This window comes from Pan paniscus, chromosome 1, assembly GCF_029289425.2.
Source record: "Pan paniscus chromosome 1, NHGRI_mPanPan1-v2.0_pri, whole genome shotgun sequence".
Classification (NCBI taxonomy): domain Eukaryota; kingdom Metazoa; phylum Chordata; class Mammalia; order Primates; family Hominidae; genus Pan; species Pan paniscus.
The window spans coordinates 57616200-57635312 of record NC_073249.2 but is presented as its reverse complement, the minus strand read 5'-3'; the positions used below and the strand labels follow the sequence as shown (position 1 = coordinate 57635312).

The 19113-nt window shown below is 34.0% G+C and overlaps 1 protein-coding gene across 1 annotated transcript in view; it reads left to right on the top strand.

Moving 5' to 3' along the window:
- Nucleotides 1-2747: 2747 nt before the first annotated feature.
- The window catches only part of RGS18 (regulator of G protein signaling 18), a 28777-nt gene continuing 12411 nt past the window's right edge, over nt 2748-19113 (top strand). Inside the window, exons 1-3 of the mRNA XM_003820590.6 lie at nt 2748-3042; nt 3508-3609; nt 4668-4729. Coding sequence (XP_003820638.1) covers nt 2924-3042; nt 3508-3609; nt 4668-4729 — 283 coding nt within the window. The 5' untranslated portion in view covers nt 2748-2923. The remainder of the gene's footprint in view (nt 3043-3507; nt 3610-4667; nt 4730-19113) is intronic.

Below are 19113 nucleotides of genomic sequence, written 5' to 3'. Positions count from 1 at the left end.
ATAATTCTTTCTGGTGAAAATATTCTCCAACTGAAGATGGGGAAAAAGACACTTTTTTCATATGTTATATATTTGAAAATTGTTCATAAAATCATATATTTTGTTTTCTCACCATAAAACAATAAGCACGTGAGATAATACATATGTTAAATTGCTTGATTTAGCCGTTTCATAATATAAACAAAAAATTTTTTTTCTCAGAAAATCAATACTTGAATATATTTATTGTTAGCAGATATGCACTACAGAAAATGTTGAAGACAGGTCTTTATGCTAATGGAAAAGGATTCCAGGCCTGCACAAAGAAGTGAAGAGAGCTAGAAAAGGGAAACACATGGGTATATATATATACACACACACACACACATATATATAAAAATCCTTATCATTAAAAGTATACATATTTAAATAATAACTGACCATGCCCAAAAGAATGATATTTAACTGATGTCACCTTCGGAATCCACCTTTTTCTTCCTCTCTGGTTCCAGCTCCTAACTGACCACATACGCAGAGTAGAGCCAAACCTCTCTTTTCCAATTCTGTTTCAGAACTTTACACAGACCTGTGGAGTAGTTCACCTATGCCCATATTTTCTTTTCTTTTTCTTTTTATTTTTTGGTTGGGGGGGATGGAGTCTTACTCTGTCGCCCAGGCTGGAGTGCAGTGGCATGATCTCGGCTCACTGCAACCTCTGACTCCTGGGTTGAAGCAATTCTCTGCCTCAGCCTCCCCAGTAGCTGGGATTACAGGCACCTGCCTCCATGCCTAGATAATTTTTGTATTTTTAGTAGAGACGGGGTTTCACCATCTTGGCCAGGCTGGTCTTGAACTTCTGACCTCATGATCCACCTGCCTCAGCCTCCTAAAGTGCTGGGATTACAGGTATGAGCCACTGTGCCTGGCAACTTGTGCCCGTATTTTCACAATTTCTTTCTCCACAGTTCTATCAGCATTGTGTATAGCACACTTCACACATAAATTTAACATATCTTATGAAAAATAATATATTGATTTTATGTCTTTAACTTCTCTGAGTTAACAGTTAAGTTATAGTCCTAGTGACTGGATGATGTCCATGCTCCTATGATTTTCTCTTGTGCTCCTTCACCTTCACAGGATTAAACTGATATAAACACAGTGGGTACTAATCATTACTAGGGGACAGCAGGGTGGAAGCATAATCTGCATTATCAGTATCCAGTTCCAGCAGAAGCTCAATGCAAAATGCCATCATCCATAATATTTTTCAATTATCAGCCAAGGTGAGAGATTTAAAATATGTTCAAAGTACAAGTCATGGAATCAGGGGGTATATGTATAAATATATACTAGATATTCTTTAATTTCATATAGATAAATGTTTTGAGCTTTTAGCTGGTATCCCTGATAAATTGTCTTGGTAAAAAAATAATTCAAAAAGACTGAAAATAAAATTTTCTTTTAGATTTGTATAACTCAGCTTTCAATATATACCATTTTAGATTAAAGCATTCACTACTGGAGATCAAAGATTCTTGGAAGGACTAAAGCACATAATAGGTGATCAAAGGCTCTGATAATTCCAGATTTTCCACTGGCCTGTCTCTGAAACTTTGTAGGATTAAATTACCTAATGCCTGTGAACTTTGGTTTATTTTTCAATAAAATTTGAATTATGGACTAGAACTGCATTTGTTAAGACTTTTGTATTCTATAAAACAGTGAAAGAAGTGGAGGCTAAACCAATTGGAGTTGTCAACATTTTTTTTAATAAAGGCATTAAAAAATATAAAAACTACCATCTCTACTTAATCCATGTCATTATAAAGAACACTTTTACATTATAAAGAACATTTTAACAACAAAAGAGTCAGGAGAGCAAATTCAAAATAGCAAAGTCCTTTATATCAAAGGAATTAAAATATAGCTTTAAGAAAAAAACTTTTCATATTTTTTCCATTTCATCACAGACTGATAAAAATTTCAAAAATGTCTAAAATCATTCTGTAGATATGTGTTTAAAACTTTATTTATTTATTTGAGACAGAGTCTTGCTCCATTGCCCAGGCTGAAGAGAAGTAGCCGGCATGATCTCAGCTCACTGCAACCTCCGACTCCCAGGTTCAAGGGATTCTCCTGGCTCTGCCTCCTGAGTAGCTGGGACTGTAGGTGCATACTACCGTGCCTGGGTAATTTTTTGTATTTTTAGTAGAGATGGGGTCTCACCATATTGCCCAGGCTGGTCTTGAACTCCTGAGCTCAGGCAATCTGCCCACCTTAGCCTCCAGATTACAGGCATGAGTTACTGTGCCCAGCCCAAAACTGTTAAATTAAGTGCTTTCTACAATCTTTTTTAACCATAAAATTCTGATCTATTGTCTTATTTTGTTACAATATGTTAAGCCAATGTAATTAACATTACATAATCTTATGTCAGTTAAATGTGATTTACTTAACTCATGTAATAACAATAAGAAAAATATTTTTTTAAGAACTGGAGAAAATATCTCCTAATGTTTGATATAATACTTTGCCATAACACATTTTAACACACAGTCCACACATTTAAAAACTTTTTGAAAAGTTCCTGTGGGAAATGACAGTGTTATTTGAGTCTATTAAAGCATCATTCTGGTTGCGCAAACTTGAACGAGAAGTCGCACTGTGGTAATACTAGTCTTTATCTTAGAGACCAAGAGTCATTTTGCAAATTTGTGGTATCATTTCCCTAAACAACTTAGGACCAAATTGTACTTCATTTCCTCAGTTCTGCATTTCTGCAGAGACAGAAAGAAACACAGCTCTTGACTTCTTTTTTGTAAACATTACCGTAAGAGTTGTGATAACTTTTTATTCTACTATGTATATGTATGGAATAGTATTAATAAATGAACTAGGGAAGGATGTAATAAATTAGACATCTCTTCATTTTAGAGAGAAGATGGAAACAACATTGCTTTTCTTTTCTCAAATAAATATGTGTGAATCAAAAGAAAAAACTTTTTTCAAGTTAATACATGGTTCAGGAAAAGAAGAAACAAGCAAAGAAGCCAAAATCAGGTAAAATTATACAATTTTAAGTCAGCCTTATACTTTTAAAAGCATAATTGAGGTTGAAGATTCATTACCTCTTGTTTTTGAACTATTGGGTGGAAAATATATTGATTGTATTATTATAATTTGGGAAAAAAACACCTTTTTATTTCTTAGGTTTAAACAACAAACTGTGAAATCTAAAGTGTTCTCATTAAAAAAAAAAAGTGTAATAATTTTAGCCACATAGAGGAACTAGTGCAATCTTTATTGAAATATAATCTCAAATACTTGATTGTCGGTGAGCAAAAGGAGAAACATTTTCATATGTTACCCTAATTCCTCCACAAATACAGTATTTAAATGGGATTCATGAGTGTGTGGGTATGGATGGGCGTGGGTTTTTACCAACTACAAAATTTTCTGGTAGTCAGCAGGAGAGATTTTAACTGTCATCTAAATTGTCCTGACATGAAGGCCTTTTTATTACAGAGCTAAGGAAAAAAGAAATAGACTAAGTCTTCTTGTGCAGAAACCTGAGTTTGATGAAGACACCCGCTCCAGTAGATCTGGGCACTTGGCCAAAGAAACAAGGTGAATAAATTTTCAGTATTTTGAGGAAGATTTTGCTGATTCTATCATTAAAGATTTAAGAAAAATGCAATTAGGGATTTCTGATTTATTGAAAATTACACAGCAATATAAGGAAAGTTAGAAATTTCATTTGAAGAGACTAGAAATATTGCATAAAATTAAATCACTTGAATTAAATCGCTTGAATTGAATAATCACATGAACACTTAAAGCTGCTCTTTTAAAATTATATACCTGTCAGTTTTAAATGATATGTTTTACTCCTTATAACCTGAAAAAATGCTCATTAATTTAAGAGTTTTCACAATGCAATATTGTCATAGCAGAGAGCTAGTCATCTCTTTCTTCAGTAGTTTGAAAAAACACCCGCATTATAGCAAGTAAAGCACAAATAATATCTTTTAATACTTAGCATTTATTTAATTCAAAAAGAAAATGCAAAAACCTTATACACTAGTTTCATACAAATTCTTCCAAATTAGAGTATAATAAAAAAGATCTGAGAAAATATATTCAATTCTCCACATTATCAACATCTCTAGAATATTTTTTCTATTAAAATATCTTATATTTCTTATCCCTTTGAAACTTTATTAGTCAAACTTCCTGTATCCGTTTAAGAAAAAATTTGCAGCCTAGTGTGGTTACAGCTTCAAGGAAATTGCAGTATAATTTTTTTTTAACTGAAAGATACTGTGAGTTTAGTTTTTTTCTACTTGCTGAATTTAAACAGATAGTTGACCTGATTTCTTTATATTTGTTATCTGTGCCTTTTAACCTATAAAAGGATTGATTTTTAATTAAAAAATAAAACAACTCACATATCCATGAGAAAAAAATTAATGTTATTTCAACACATTATTCAACAGACAAATTCCAAAAGAAAATTGAACAATGTTTTCAAAGTTTCTAATGTAAATACAATTTTCATTATATTATAATCAAAGGAGAAACTATGAAATATAATTGAAAAGAGCAGTACAATAGCATATGTTAGAATAGATTCATAAACAGACTTTTTGCACACTCCATTATAAAACATTTTGTTTCTTGTACAGAGTCTCCCCTGAAGAGGCAGTGAAATGGGGTGAATCATTTGACAAACTGCTTTCCCATAGAGGTTAGTGGTACTTTCACCAAATACTTTGTGTGCTTAATGGAAAGTTACACAAACTGTGCGTGTAATTATCCGAAACAATAGGTCACAAAATTTTTGTCTGATTGTTAATTTTCAGTAATTCGATTTTCTGATCAACAGAACTAAATAATAGAAAAGTCAAATAATGGAAATTTTTTTTAAAAGTTCTCATTTTGTTTAGAATTACCTACTGTGGATGAAATATTAGTTATTTATACTGTAGCTAGTTTCAGTTTTTAAATTTTTCCGATTTTTGAATGAAATCTTCAGTTTTATCAAATTCATGATTAACAAACTATTCATGTTAGTTTCATTGTTCAAGGATTAAAAATATAAAGTAATTCTTTCGATGGACATACAGGAAACCCACATAAACACAGTTTTTTTTGTTTGTTTGTTTTTGTTTTTTGTTTTGAGATGGAGTCTCGCTCTGTCGCCCAGGCTGGAGTGCAGTGGCGCCATCTCGGCTCACTGCAAGCTCTGCCTCCCGGGTTCACTCCATTCTCCTGCCTCAGCCTCCCGAGTAGCTGGGACTACAGGCACCCGCCACCACGCCCGGCTAATTTTTTTGTATTTTTAGTAGAGACAGGGTTTCACCGTGTTAGCCAGGATGGTCTCGATCTGCTGACCTCGTGATCCACCCGTCTCAGCCTCCCAAAGTGCTGGGATTACAGGCGTGAACCACTGCGCCCGGCCCCATAAACACAGTTTTAAAAAATTTTTATAAATTCTTCATTCTGTACTTCGTATCAATTGTCTATTTTTAAAGCAGAATTTTGTAGAAATGTTGAGAATCGAGTATGTATTTAAGGTGGAGCTTTGTCTGTGAGATGGAGGGTGAGGACAAGCATCAAGGCCTCATTTGACTCTGGAACACTGTTATAATATAGCATGGCTTAGGAGGCAGGCTCCCTGGATTGCCACTCTTTAGGGTCAATTTACATAAGGTAGCAAGTGAGTGAACTTTGTTATCTTTATTCATTTTATGCTTTCTTTCAGATAGAAAGACTCAACTGAGCAGGTGATGCAGCTAGGTAATCACAGATTTATTATTCTCCACCCTGAATTTGTCAGAGTCTGCAAAAAAAGCAATGCTTTATCATTACCAAACATCCACCTCAAGCCCACAGCTTTTTTTTTACACCTTAAACTTGTCCAGTTTCTCACCTTAGTCTTTGAAATACAATCATTTCCCAGCTCTTCCCAGACCCTTCCAAGATGAGGTTAGCCAGACTACTCTAACTACTCCTTGTAGCGTTGCCCGTGTCTTTCGCAATTTTAAGGTGTCTACTGGAAGAAAGGATCCCTGTTGCCAGGACAGTTGGGAGTGGAATATTTGTAATTCACCCTCAAATACTGTGCTCCATTTAATGTAACAACAACTTTTCTTTTCTGACATATTTTTGTTTTGTTTTGTTCCCTTCCTTAATTGTCCAACTCTTTATAAGTTCTTGGTGACATTTTCATGTTCTTCTGAATTTAGTGATATAAAAATTCTATATCTGTAGATGATACCTGAAAACTTTCCCTCTGCCAATGAAAGTAGATGGCTGCCTCTGAATTGTAATATTTATAGGTAGAGAAATCAAGGTTTAAACTTAGTTAAGGATGTAATCAATGAGAATGGAGAGTAGTGGTAAGAAAGTTTGTGCTGACAAAGTTTAACTTGTATTCCTTATATTTCACTCTAAGACTAGCTACTATCACTTCCTGTTTTTGGGAAAAGTTACTTAAACAGCCTTCCTCAACTACTGTATTCACTTTTCTTCATTTCCAGTATACGACAATTCATTTTTTGCTGTTTTTTGTTTGTTTTTGTTTTGTTTTCTTTTTTGTTTTTTTGGTTTGTTTGTTGTTTTGTTTTGTTTTGTTTTTGTGTTTTGAGACAGAGTCTTGCTCTGTAGCCTAGGCTGGAGTGCACTGGCACAATCTCAGCTCATTGCAACCTCCACCTCTTGGGTTCAAGGGATTCTCCTGCCTCAGCCTCTGGAGTAGCTGGGATTACAGGCACAGGCCACCACACCTGGCTAACTTTTGTATTTTTAGCATATTGGTCTCGAACACCTGACCTCAAGTGATCCACCCATCTAGGCCTCCCAAAGTGACGGGTTTACAGGCGTGAGCCATTGTGCCCAGCCCCAGTAAATAACAATTTCTAAACTACTGTTAAAATTCTTGCCAAATCTATGTCAAACTTGCCCCGTACTCACTTTCTTGCTCCCATTGTTTTGGTTCAGTTTCAGATATGCTCTTTATAGATTAATTACAATAACTTGTGTAAAACTTGCTTCCATAATTCATGTCCCCCAAATGTGTTTATTTTAAAATCTCCTCTTATATTCAACATTTTGGTACTGCACTGCCCTTTAGACTCTTCACCGGTCAGTGAAGGAGAAAAGAAAACAGAACAACAACAACAAAAAAAGAGGAGTGGGATTAATTTCTTTATAATATAAGTACTTATTAGAAGGAAACATACGTCTTTTCATCTGTGGATTCCTAAACTTAGCACATCCCCTGGAAAAGAATATAACTGAATTTGTTTCTAGAAGTTAGTCCAGAGTTCCAGTGAAATTCGAGTTTTAGTTTTCTCCTAAAACATAAATGGTCATATAATCTTAGTTAAGCTTCCTAATCACTCTGACTTTCAGCTTCCTCGACTGTAAATGAAGATAATGTTTTTAGCTCCAACAGAAATAGATTTCTGTCAGGATTAAATGAGATGATGAATAAGAAACCAATAAATCTTGGACACTACAGAAATGTCAATGATTGCTGCTATTATAAAAAATAATATTTACTAACCAGCTTAATAATCTTTTTTTCTGTTTCCAGTCTACTTACAACTGGATGATGATCAATTAGAGGGTTAAAATTTCAATTGATAATAACATATAGACAGGATTTCTTTCACTTAATGAATTAGTATATAATAATTTCATCATACTTTCATTACTCATTCAAAGCATAGAAAGATTTAGCAGGATGATTAGTTCTACAGAAAATCCTCACCTAGCATTCTGTAATCTTTCTTCTTTAAAAGTGGTAAAAAGCAAAAGGACAAAATCGAATTTGCTACTCTCTCTTTTCTCTATTGGTAATATTGAAGAACAGTAAACTATCTGCAATTTAAATCAAGAAGAGACACATTTAAAGAAATCAGCACTGACCCACTGGATATTATCACCTGTCATGATTACAATGCTAAATATATTATATTGAATTCACAGAATTTATATTACCAGTATTATTTTACTCAATCTCCCCTAATCCAATTATTTATTACAATGCTTATAATAATATTAAATTGTAAAACTTAAAATAATCACCTAAAACAAGCCTTTTGTTTGCAGTGGTTAAATTCAGTTTATTTCTATTTATTTGACTCTAGTAGAAAAGTGTGTGTGTGAATATATATATATATTTAAAGAGAAAGATCCTACACACACACACTTCAAGAAAGACATTGCTCTATCAAATTTTATCAAATTCCCTTTTATAAAATTTTCTTTTATAAAATTTTATAAAATGCATACTTTTCTCAAATTCTGTATGTTATGTCTATTAAAAGGAAACAAAATTTATTCAGTTTAGTCAAATGAGAAATGAAGTGATAAATCAAACCAGATACAATGGAAATTTGGGTATTCAATTTGACAAAAACAGTTAATATTAGAACCATCATAAGCTGATTATTAGCAGTTTTAGGAATGAAACCACAGGATGGATGGTTTTTACCCTAGATTTTAGGGGATTAATCAAAATTCACTAGCCAAACAAGGACAGAAGGAGACCATCCAAGCAAAGAATCAGTGTAGGAATGGGGCGTTAAACAATATAATTTAGTTAGGGAATTAAAACCAAAATAATTCTTTATTGAAAAATACAATTTGAAAATGGATGGTGGCTTAGGGTGACAGACAATATATACATGAGACCAAAACAGAAAGGTCACTGATTTTTGCTCTATTCCACAGAAATCAAATGATTCAGGGAGGTGTTCTGATAATTCTATTTTATTCTAATTTTAGTCACACAGTTTAACTCTTTTAAAATTAAAAAAAAAAATGAGTAAAGTATAAACTTCAGTTAAAAATTATGCATCAGTGTTGTTTCAGTAATTGCAACAAATGTCCCATACCAACATAAGATATTAATAACGGGGAAATTGAATGGCGGGCATATTACCTTCTTCTAAATCTGTACTACCTTCTGTACTACCTTCTTCTTGTGGGAAGTCAGGGACCCCGAAAGAAGGGACCAGCCGAAGCTATGGCAGAAGAATATAAATTGGGAAGATTTCATGGACATTTATCACTTCCCCAATCAATACTCTTATAATTTCCTATGCCTGTCTTTACTTTAATCTCTTAATCCCATCGTCTTCATAAACTGAGGATGTATGTCGCCTCAGGACCCTGTGATGATTGCGTTAACTGTGCAAATTGTTCCTAAAGCATGTGTGTTTGAACAATATGAAATCTGGGCACCCTGAAAAAGAACAGGATAACAGCAATGTTCAGGGAACAAGGGAGATAACCATTAGGTCTGACTGCCTGGGACCCAGGCAGGACAGAGTCATATTTCTCTTATTGCTGAAAATGGGTAAGAGAAATATCACTGAATTATTTCCCCAGTAAGGAATATTAATAATTAACAGCCCTGGGGAAAGAATGGATTCCCTGGGGAGGCCTCTAAAATGGCCGCTCTGGGAGTGTCTGCTTTATGCCGTTGTAGGTAGGGATGAAACATGCCCTGGTCTCCTGCAGCACCCCCAGGCTTGCTAGGATTAGGAAATTCCAGCCTGGTGAATTCTAGACAGACTGGTACTCTGCTCTTGAACCCTGTTTCCTGTTAAGATGTTTATCGATGACAATGCTTGCACAGTGGGACTTGAAACTTCATCAGAAATTGTAGTTTTGCCCTGGCCTTGTGACCTTGTCCTGCCCATTTGCCTTGTGATATTTTATTGCCTTTGAAGCTTGTGATCTCTGTGACCCACACTGTGTTCGTACACTCCCTCCCCTTTGAAAATTGCTAATAAAAACTTGCTGGTTTTGTGGCTCAGGGGGCATCATGGAACCTGCCGATGTGATGTCTGCCCCGGACACCCAGCTTTAAAATTTCTCTCTTTTGTGCTCTTTCCCTTTATTTCTCAGACTGGCCGACACTTAGGGAAAATAGAAAAGAACCTATGTTGAAATATTGGGGTCTGGTTCCCCTGATACCTTCTGCAAAATATTTCTGTAAATCTAAATCTATTGAAGAATAAAATACTTTAGAAAATGATCTCAGTAATGTTACATAGTAAATTTTAACACAATGAAGTCCATCAATAATTTAAATTCTGTTTCTTATTTTGTTCAATGGAGTTATTAGTCTATTTTTTTCTGCTATTTCTATTTATTGTCAAATTTGTCTGAAGTTTCAAAATGAATAATAAAAATTTGTAGTTTAATACTACATGTATATAAACCAGTAATTTCTAAGGGCTATTTAAATTTAAAAAGTAGTAATAAATCAAAAATGAAATATCAAACTATATCTGTCATTTATAATCATAAATTTTTAATTTAGTTTTATCAGTCTTCTCACTGGCTTTATAAAAGTTAATTTTATCAGTTTGAACTTATAAAATCAGTTGATGCCAATAAAATATAGAGATATATTATACACACATGTGTGTTTTTATTTGTATACATATATGTGTAGGGCTCTGTGTAGGCACGTTTGAAAGGAAAATGATACTGCTGCATAACACATAACTTCTAAAATAACTTGCTAAACAGTTTTTTAAAATATTATATAGAACTTGCAGTATATCATGTAGGCTTTAGAAGATCACTATAAGAGATTAAATAGATGTATGCAATAATTCAACAGGCAAAAGAAAAGGTAATTCTTGAGATAAAGGCAAGGAAACAGAGTTCTAAGAGATTTTGACATGATCTGAAAAAGCAGTAAGTTTACTCTGAGGCAAAGAATAATAAACACATTATATAATTAAGTTGGGAACAAACTTTGGAAGCCTTTGTGTGTTAAAAAGATAACTCTGATGGTTATAAAGGTAAAATTCCATGCATGTAATATAGACTACCTACAAAGTTGTTATATAAAAGCTAAATTCAAAGTAAGGACCCGCTTAGAAAAAAAATTGGATAAACTTAGTGACTTAATCAATGTGTATGTATGTTATTGAGTGAGAAGATGAAGGAATAGGAAACAAAAAAGAAGGATGAGCCAAAGATTTCTAGATTTCATTTTTATTATAATAGGAAGATAATGATATCTGTAATAGATGCGAAATAGAGGAGGATGAACAAGACTTGTAAAAAGAGAACAGGGTAGAGTTTGAACATTTTTTGTCCATGGTAAACCTTATCAAAAGTTTTGCAGGGTTTTGTAAGTGCACACCTAAAATATGGAAGGCTGACTTATAGAAAGAGATTTTCTAACCAGCTCACATTGTTGATAATTGCTTATCTGAATGAAAATGTTATATCTCATGAGGGGAATTTCTATCAATTAGACAATCTTTCCACTACTACATAACTGTTCCTTTTCCATGTGTACCCTTTTATCCAGTCATTGCTAAAAACTACAATAGTCTTAACTTTTGTATTAATACCTATTTACTTGAACTTTTTACACTCTGAATTGTGGTTCTAAGTAACTTCTGAAAACAATTTGTAACATGTAGGATGGAAGTAGAATATGTAAGTCATTGCACCTCCTGGATTTAAAAATAGAAACTGACTATACTTTGGAAAATACTTATTACTAAGTTTGAGTAAAGACTACAAGGAAATGCATACTTCACTTTTGGGGGAGGAAATGAGTACTTTTTCTTATACTTTTCACCTTGTGGCTTTTCAAGTTACAGTTCCTAATTTTTGGTTACCAATTTTCTGCAAGATAAAGAATTTCAGTGCTCTAAAAATTTAAATTTCCAACTCAAGCTAACCCATAACAAGCACAAGCACTCAACTTTTTTTTTTTTATATTAAATCTCACCCTGTCACCCAGGCTGGAGTGCAATGACGCAATCTCAGCTCACTGCAACCTCCACCTCCTGGGTTCCAGCGATTCTCCTGCCTCAGCCTCCCAAGTAGCTGGGATTTCAGAAGCACACCACCACACCCGGCTGATTTTTTGTATCTTTAGTAGAGACAGGGTTTCACCATGTTGGCCAGGCTGGTCTTGAACTGCTGACCTAGTGATCCACCTGCCTCGAACTCCCAAAGTGCTGGGATTACAGGCATGAGCCACCATGCCTGTCCAACAAGCACTCAATTTCTTAATTTATCTAAAGATTAAAAATAAATAAAACCCAGTCCTAATTATAACTCATCACATAAATCATTTATTATGGCAAAAGAAACCACATTCTATGGCAAATCAGAGCTACAAAGCCAAATGTTACAGAAGAAACAATGCAACTTATTACTTCGGATATTATACGGTACTTGGGTTTCCAACTTCAGATTTTCTTGACTTTTTGTTTCATTTGGTTTCTTGGCATCAGAAAAATACTCCAACAGATGCCAGAGTTTCAATTTAGAAACATGCAATTACAAGCATTTCATATTTGTATGACACATTGAGCCAGCTTCTTCCAGTGTGAATTCTAATCCCAGGTTCTATCAAGCACTTTTGGCAGCTGCATTCACCACTGCTGCCTTCTAAAGGACTGTTTAGTAAGTTACTGCCTCTGTATGAGAAATGGTTCCATTGTGAACTGACTTAATGCAGCTGCCCAAAGTGAGTAAGAGAAACAGGAAGTAACTAATGTGCTGGGATAATCTTGTAGAGCATTGCACATTACTTTAAAAAAGTTATTTACTTAAAATTTTAATTAATAAACTTCTTTCTCATTCATCCTTTATTCATTTCTTGAATTAGTATTTTTGCTTTACTATTATATTCATATTATGCCAACAAAATCCATTCACTTTAGTTAATGCATCATGAGCACTCAGAACATACATAGCACTTTTCTTGATATTAGTACGCTGACTTCACTTTGAATGTCTGTATCAAGCACAAGACTAACCATAGTAACAAAGGGCTTTTGCATAATATTTCAGAGCACAGCAGATGGCACAGAGTCGACACTCATGCTTGTGAATTAGTGAAGGACTCTATTTGAAATAATGTTTATGTTATTTTCTGGAAGACTTCTATTTGAATTTTATGCAAGTTGATTTTCCTCTGCTACTTTGAACAGAATAAGTCACTCTTTTAATTGTGCTTCCTCAGTCCTTGGTTCATACATGCCTGTCCTGCCCATTAATCTCCATATTCCTCAACAGTAAGGACTTTCTTTTCTTTACGGCAGTTTAGTTGTAAAGGTCCTGTAATTTTAAATAAGATGAACCTGGGTTCAAGCACTTACACTATCTTTTACTGTCTGTAAGATTTAATGCAAGTTAACTCTTTGAACGTCAACTTCTTCATCTATAAACATGAGTATAACAAGACTTACTCCGTAGGGCTGATGTGAAAATTAAATGGAATTGTGCCAATAAAAGGCATACAGCAATGTGCTAAGACCTTAACGAACACTCAAAACTCCTAACCTGTAAATACTGTTTAAATACATAACACAGTTCTCAGGTTCAGACTAAGTTATTTTTAAAATCAGTAATTATAGGTTAAAAAGTTATTTTAATAAATAACAATTTCAGCTATCTGGCTTCTGGGCATTTTCTTTTAGCTGACAGTACAAAAATTTATTATAATTCTGATTGGTTATAGAAGTAATGGTCATATTCTTCTGAAATCCTGAAAATTATTTAATAACTCACTTTAGGAATAATTTGATATTTAAAAACTGATCAATCCACGCTTATGCATAACATGTGGCTAGAGTGCAGTAGATTAAAATCGAAAACGTTTATGCTTTCACTGGGTCAGTGTGACTTTATTTATAAGCCAAATAAAACATACTTTCTTTCCTCTTTGGAAATATGACCTTGAAACAGGTTGTTCTTTCCTTGTAATGTAACTGGCATTTTATTTTGCCAACTTTGCTTTAATTTCCATTTAAATAGTAACTGAGGAACAAGGAAGGACAAGATAAAATGCCTCTTTTTGTGAAATGGGGAAAGGCAGGACCTATATCATAGACAAACAGATCAATAACACCCAGTGGTATGCTTTTTAATATCAGCAGAAGGCACATTTCCATATGACTACTTTTTGTTTTCTTTTTAATTAGGGTTACCTGAAAATCTTCTCACAATTATTTTGTTGTCCTGCTTCCAGTTTTTTCTTAATATCTAGCCAAGAAATTCTCTTCAGAAATCCACTTTATAGCAACTATTAAGCAAAGCATACTAAGATACTGACCCTGCAATAAGAAATAAGACATTTTAGAATTCTATTAAAAAATTAGAAAGAATCTACCAGCTCTGAAGATAGTTATCAGAGATAAACTAAGGACTGCTTTTTAGAGTTAAGTCTAGTAAAAAAATGGATATTAACTTAGAAAAAGGACAAATACTTTAGCAATTTGAAAGATTAAATAAGTATAGGTGGTAAATAGCTGGTTTCCATTATCTTAAATATTTATTAAGGAGAAAGTTCTCAAGAAGAATTTGTTTTAAGTAGTTCTGGGCAGAGGCTACGGCTAACTGCTGAAAGTTTAGTTCAGGCCAGTTGGTGCATAGATTATTGTTTTTTTGTGGTGGTTTTCTTTTACAGACCTAAACATTGCCCCACGTTTCAAATTATATTTCAATTACAATTTAGGGTTTGAAAGGCATGTGATATGGTTTGGTTGTGTGACCTATCCAAATGTCATGCTGAAATGTGACCTCTGAAGCTGAAAGTGAGCCTAGTGGGAAACATTTGGGTCACGGAGTGAATCCCTCATGAATGGCTTTGTACTGTCTTCGCAGTAATAAGCAAGTTATCATTCTTTTAGTTAACATGCAAGCTGAATGTTTACAAAAGCCAGAGACCTGCCTTTTTTCTCACTGCCTCTTATCTTGTGATACACTGGCTTCCCCTTTGCCTTCCTCCATGAGTAAAACTTCCTGAGGCCTCATCAGAAGCAGAGCAGATGAACCATGAGCTAAATAAATCTATGTTCTTTATAAATTACTCAGGCTCAGGTATTCCTTTATAGCAATGCAAAATGAACGAACATAGCATGTCAGCATGTTTTGTCTTAGTCTCCTTATTTTATTCCAAGATCATTATAGAAGACAGAGGGGGCAAAATTAGAAAAAAAAAAAGACAAGTAAAACCATAGACTAAGTAATAAAACCATCCCTCTAGTTACATAATGGAAAAGAAATAAATTATCAAGCTGCTGTCAATAAGCAGCCAAACAATACTTATTCAGCTTATTTCCTAAAGTCATCATAAGGCTCCAGGTTTACTTGAAGTCTTGAGAGGATATTGCAATTTAGCTTTCAAAAATTAAGGGAATATAGTCTTGGACAATTCATGACACAAACTGCTTTTATACAAGTCCAAGTTCTCAAATGCAGGTGGTGAAAGGCATTGTGGGAAAGAAAATCAAATAGGAACGTTCTAAGGAACAATAATCCCTATGGGTGCTTATGTGCTTAATATGCCACAGTACAACCAGCACATCTGATGCCCTGTTGTTCACTTTGGCAATTATTTTGTAGCTAGACCATTAACTTTATTCTGAAAACCTATATATTTGTAGGTATTTGGAGGAAATGTACAATGTATCAAAATGCCTCAAAGAACCATTGTTCATTTATATTTCCCTTTTACAGTCTGAGAAAAGCATATGCTCAGTGTGAGAAATCAATCTTGAAAAGAATACACTAACTGAGCTAGAGAAAGAAGAGCGACTTGATCACTCTTGCTTCTAAGTGGTCAGAGTTTGCCAACTCATTCAAGAATCACTTAGCAGTAAGGCCTTCATCAGACAGTTGTGTTTGACTAGAAATTATCTTACTAGCATTTCAGGACTGCAGACAAGTTCTGTAAGTTGCTTGTCAGTTTTACAATGCCTTGTCAAATTCTTTTTGAGCCCAACCTTCCCTTGTCTCTCTAGTTAATTAACTAATATGTAACTGCTAACATCCATTGCTCATGGTAAATTTACTGAGGAAAAGAAATGGCAGGATCTCCCTTTGTCCAGTTGAAAACATCCCAATGAAGAGGCCGTGGTGCAGAAGAGACCTATGTCATCCTTTTCTTGTGGTAGTGGCTGAAATCATTCCATACTATAAAGCTTAGGAATTTCTATAGGTTGTCATATCTTTGTCTAACTACTGATTTCCTAAACAGTAAGTTCCTGGAACTCTAATACATTAAAAAGATTGCTTACAACATTAAAAAATGACGCTTCATGACAAAGAGGATAAGGTCTATATAAAGGAGGAATAAATGGTGATACAAAAAGAATAATTTGAGGATTGTATTGGTTTCCTGTTGCTGATATATCAACTTACCACAACTACGGTGATTAAAACAACACAATTTTATTATCTTAAAGTTGTGTTAAAAGTCCAGTATGGGTTTGATCAAAATAAATCAAGATGTCAGCAGGCTATTCTTTTTTTGGAGAGTTTAAGGAATAATCATGTTTCCGCTCATTTGGATTGCTGGCAGAATTAAGCTGTTTGCAGTTATAGACCAACTACTTCCTTCCCTTGCTGGCTGCAAACTGAGGTTCATTCCCACTGCTACGGTTTGGATGTGGTTTGTTTCTCCCCTCACCCCAAATCTCAGGTTGAAATTTGATCCTCAATGTGGTGATGTTGGGAGGGGGCACCTAGGGGACTTGTTTCTATCATGGGAGAAGTTCCCCCAGGATTGGCTTGGTGCAGTTTCAGTAATAGTGAGTTTTCACTCTTGAAAGACTGGATTAGTTCTCAGGGGAATGGATTCGTTCCCTCGAGAGTAGGTTCTTATGAAGCCAGGCTGCCCCTCGGGTTTGATCCCTCTCTGCACATGCCCACTTCTTCTTTGCTCTTCACCATATTTTGACCCAGCACAAAACCCTCACCAGAAGCCAAGCATATGCCAGCAGGCTTCTTATACCACCGGCAGAACTGTGAGTAAAATAAACCTTTCTCTATATAAACTACCCAGCCTCAGGTATTCCTTTATAGCAACACAAAACAGACTAAGACACCCACCTTCCAGAATACACTACATTTCCTGGGTCATGACCATCTACTTCATACTCAAAGCCAGCAGCAGAGTCAGGTCCTTCTTAGGTCACATCTCTCTGATCTACTCTTTTGCCTCTTCTACTTTTAAGGACTCGCATGATTAGATTGGATCTACCTGGATAATCTCCCCCATCTCAAGGTCCTGAACTATATTTAGTTCCTTTTTCCCCACAGGTCCTGGATATTAGGGCATGAACACCTTTGGAGGGTTATTTATCTGCCTACCAAAGGAAACAATGCCTTCCTGAGAAAAATATGCATATATATACACACACATATGTATAAAATCTGGGGCAATTGAACTTATCTGACTCTCAGTTTTCTCATCTAAGAAAATGAATATAAGACATATTCCATGTATCTGTTATAAAAATTAAATGAGGTAATGTATATAAGTAACACTTAACCTTCAAAACCTCTGAACATGTTATAAATGCAAAACCTCTTAGTTATTACCATACTTCTACCAATAGAAATATATTCTTCTTGTTTCATTTTGTATGGAACTTTTTATATTAGTAATAGTCACTGACCATGAGGAATAGTTCTAGACAGCCGTAAACATTTAAAAAAATGTGGTAATCTAAGTTAAAATGAGTTGAACAGACAAAGCTACAACATTTATTTCAACTTTTTTCAGCCATAATGCCAGAATATTTGCACCTTCTTTATAAATAGCTGGATTTTAAAACATATACTTTGTGTAGAATCTTTGCTTCTATAATCATGAGAGATATTGTGTAATTTTCTTCACTTCTTTCTTAGTCTTAGTCTTTACTTGTTTTTTTTATGGGGCAGAGTGTCAAGTTTTGGTATTAGAGTTATCCTCGTCTCATAAAATGAGGTGGAAAGTGTTCATCTCCTCTCAATTTTCTCAAAGCAAGTATGTAAGATTAAAATACATTTTTTTCTTAAATGTTTGATGGAATTTACTAAATTTGGTCCCAGGTATTTTTGGGCGGAGAGAAATGTTTTATTATAAAATCTATTAATTGAATTAGGGCTACCAGATCTTCCACTTCCTCAAGTGTCAGTTTGGGTATAGGTTTATTGTTTTTTTAAACAATTTCCCTATGCCATATAAATTATATTTACTGACATTAAGTCATTCATAATATTCACTTGTTTGTAATATATGTAAGATCTATACTAATATTTATGGTTTGCTTCCTAATGTGAAAGACTCTTGCTAGGGGTTTTATTTTATTAATGTTTTAACAGAACCAACTTTGGCTTTGTTAATCTCTGTAGTTTTTCTATTACATATATTTTTCCTCTTGTTTTTATTTTTATTTTTTCTTCTACTGACTATGTATTTAATTTGCTCTTCTTTTCAAGTTTCTTAAGGTGGAAACCTAGATCTTAATTTTTACCCTTCCTGTTTTTTTTCTTTCTTTTTTTTTACTAGACCACCATTTTGTGCAATAAAATTCTCTCTAACCACTGTTTAAGCTGCATCTCACAAATTTTTGATCTGCTGTACTTTCACTATAATTCAAGTATAAATATTTTTCTAATTTTCCTTGTGATTTCTCTAACATGTAGGTTATTGTGTTTACTACATATTTATCACACACTGGTTATTGTGTGCTTATTTTCAAATATTTGTTTTTGTTTTGTTTTTATCTATGTTACTAGTGTCAATTATTAATTCAAACCCCTTGCGGGCAAAGGACATATCTGTAAGGTATCAAGCTTTTTGAAATTTATTTAGGCTCATATTATGAGTCTAACACAGAGTTTATCTGGGATAATATTCCTTGTGCATTTGAAAAGATGTGTTTGGTAGATCATTTTGTAATTTTTCAATTCAGTCGAATTAATGATGTTTAAGTTTTATATATTGTCATTGATATTGTCTACTTTTTTCTATGAATTAATGAGTAAGCAGAATTAAAATCTATACCTAAATTGTGAATTTTTCTACTTCTGTTCTAAGAGTTTGCTTCATGTATTTTGAAGCTCTAAATTAAGTTCATATATGTTTAGGATTGTTATGTACTAGGAATAATTGGTCACTTAAAAATTACAAAACGGAAATACTCTTTATTTTGAAGTTACTTTTTCAAGCCATGTGAAGTTTTTTTGTTCAGATTTCTTATGCTTAACCTCTGCACTGTGTAATATTTTTATCCGTTTTCTTCATCTTCCTGATACTTTTTATTTAATGTGTCTCTTGTTGCCAATATGTAGTCTGTT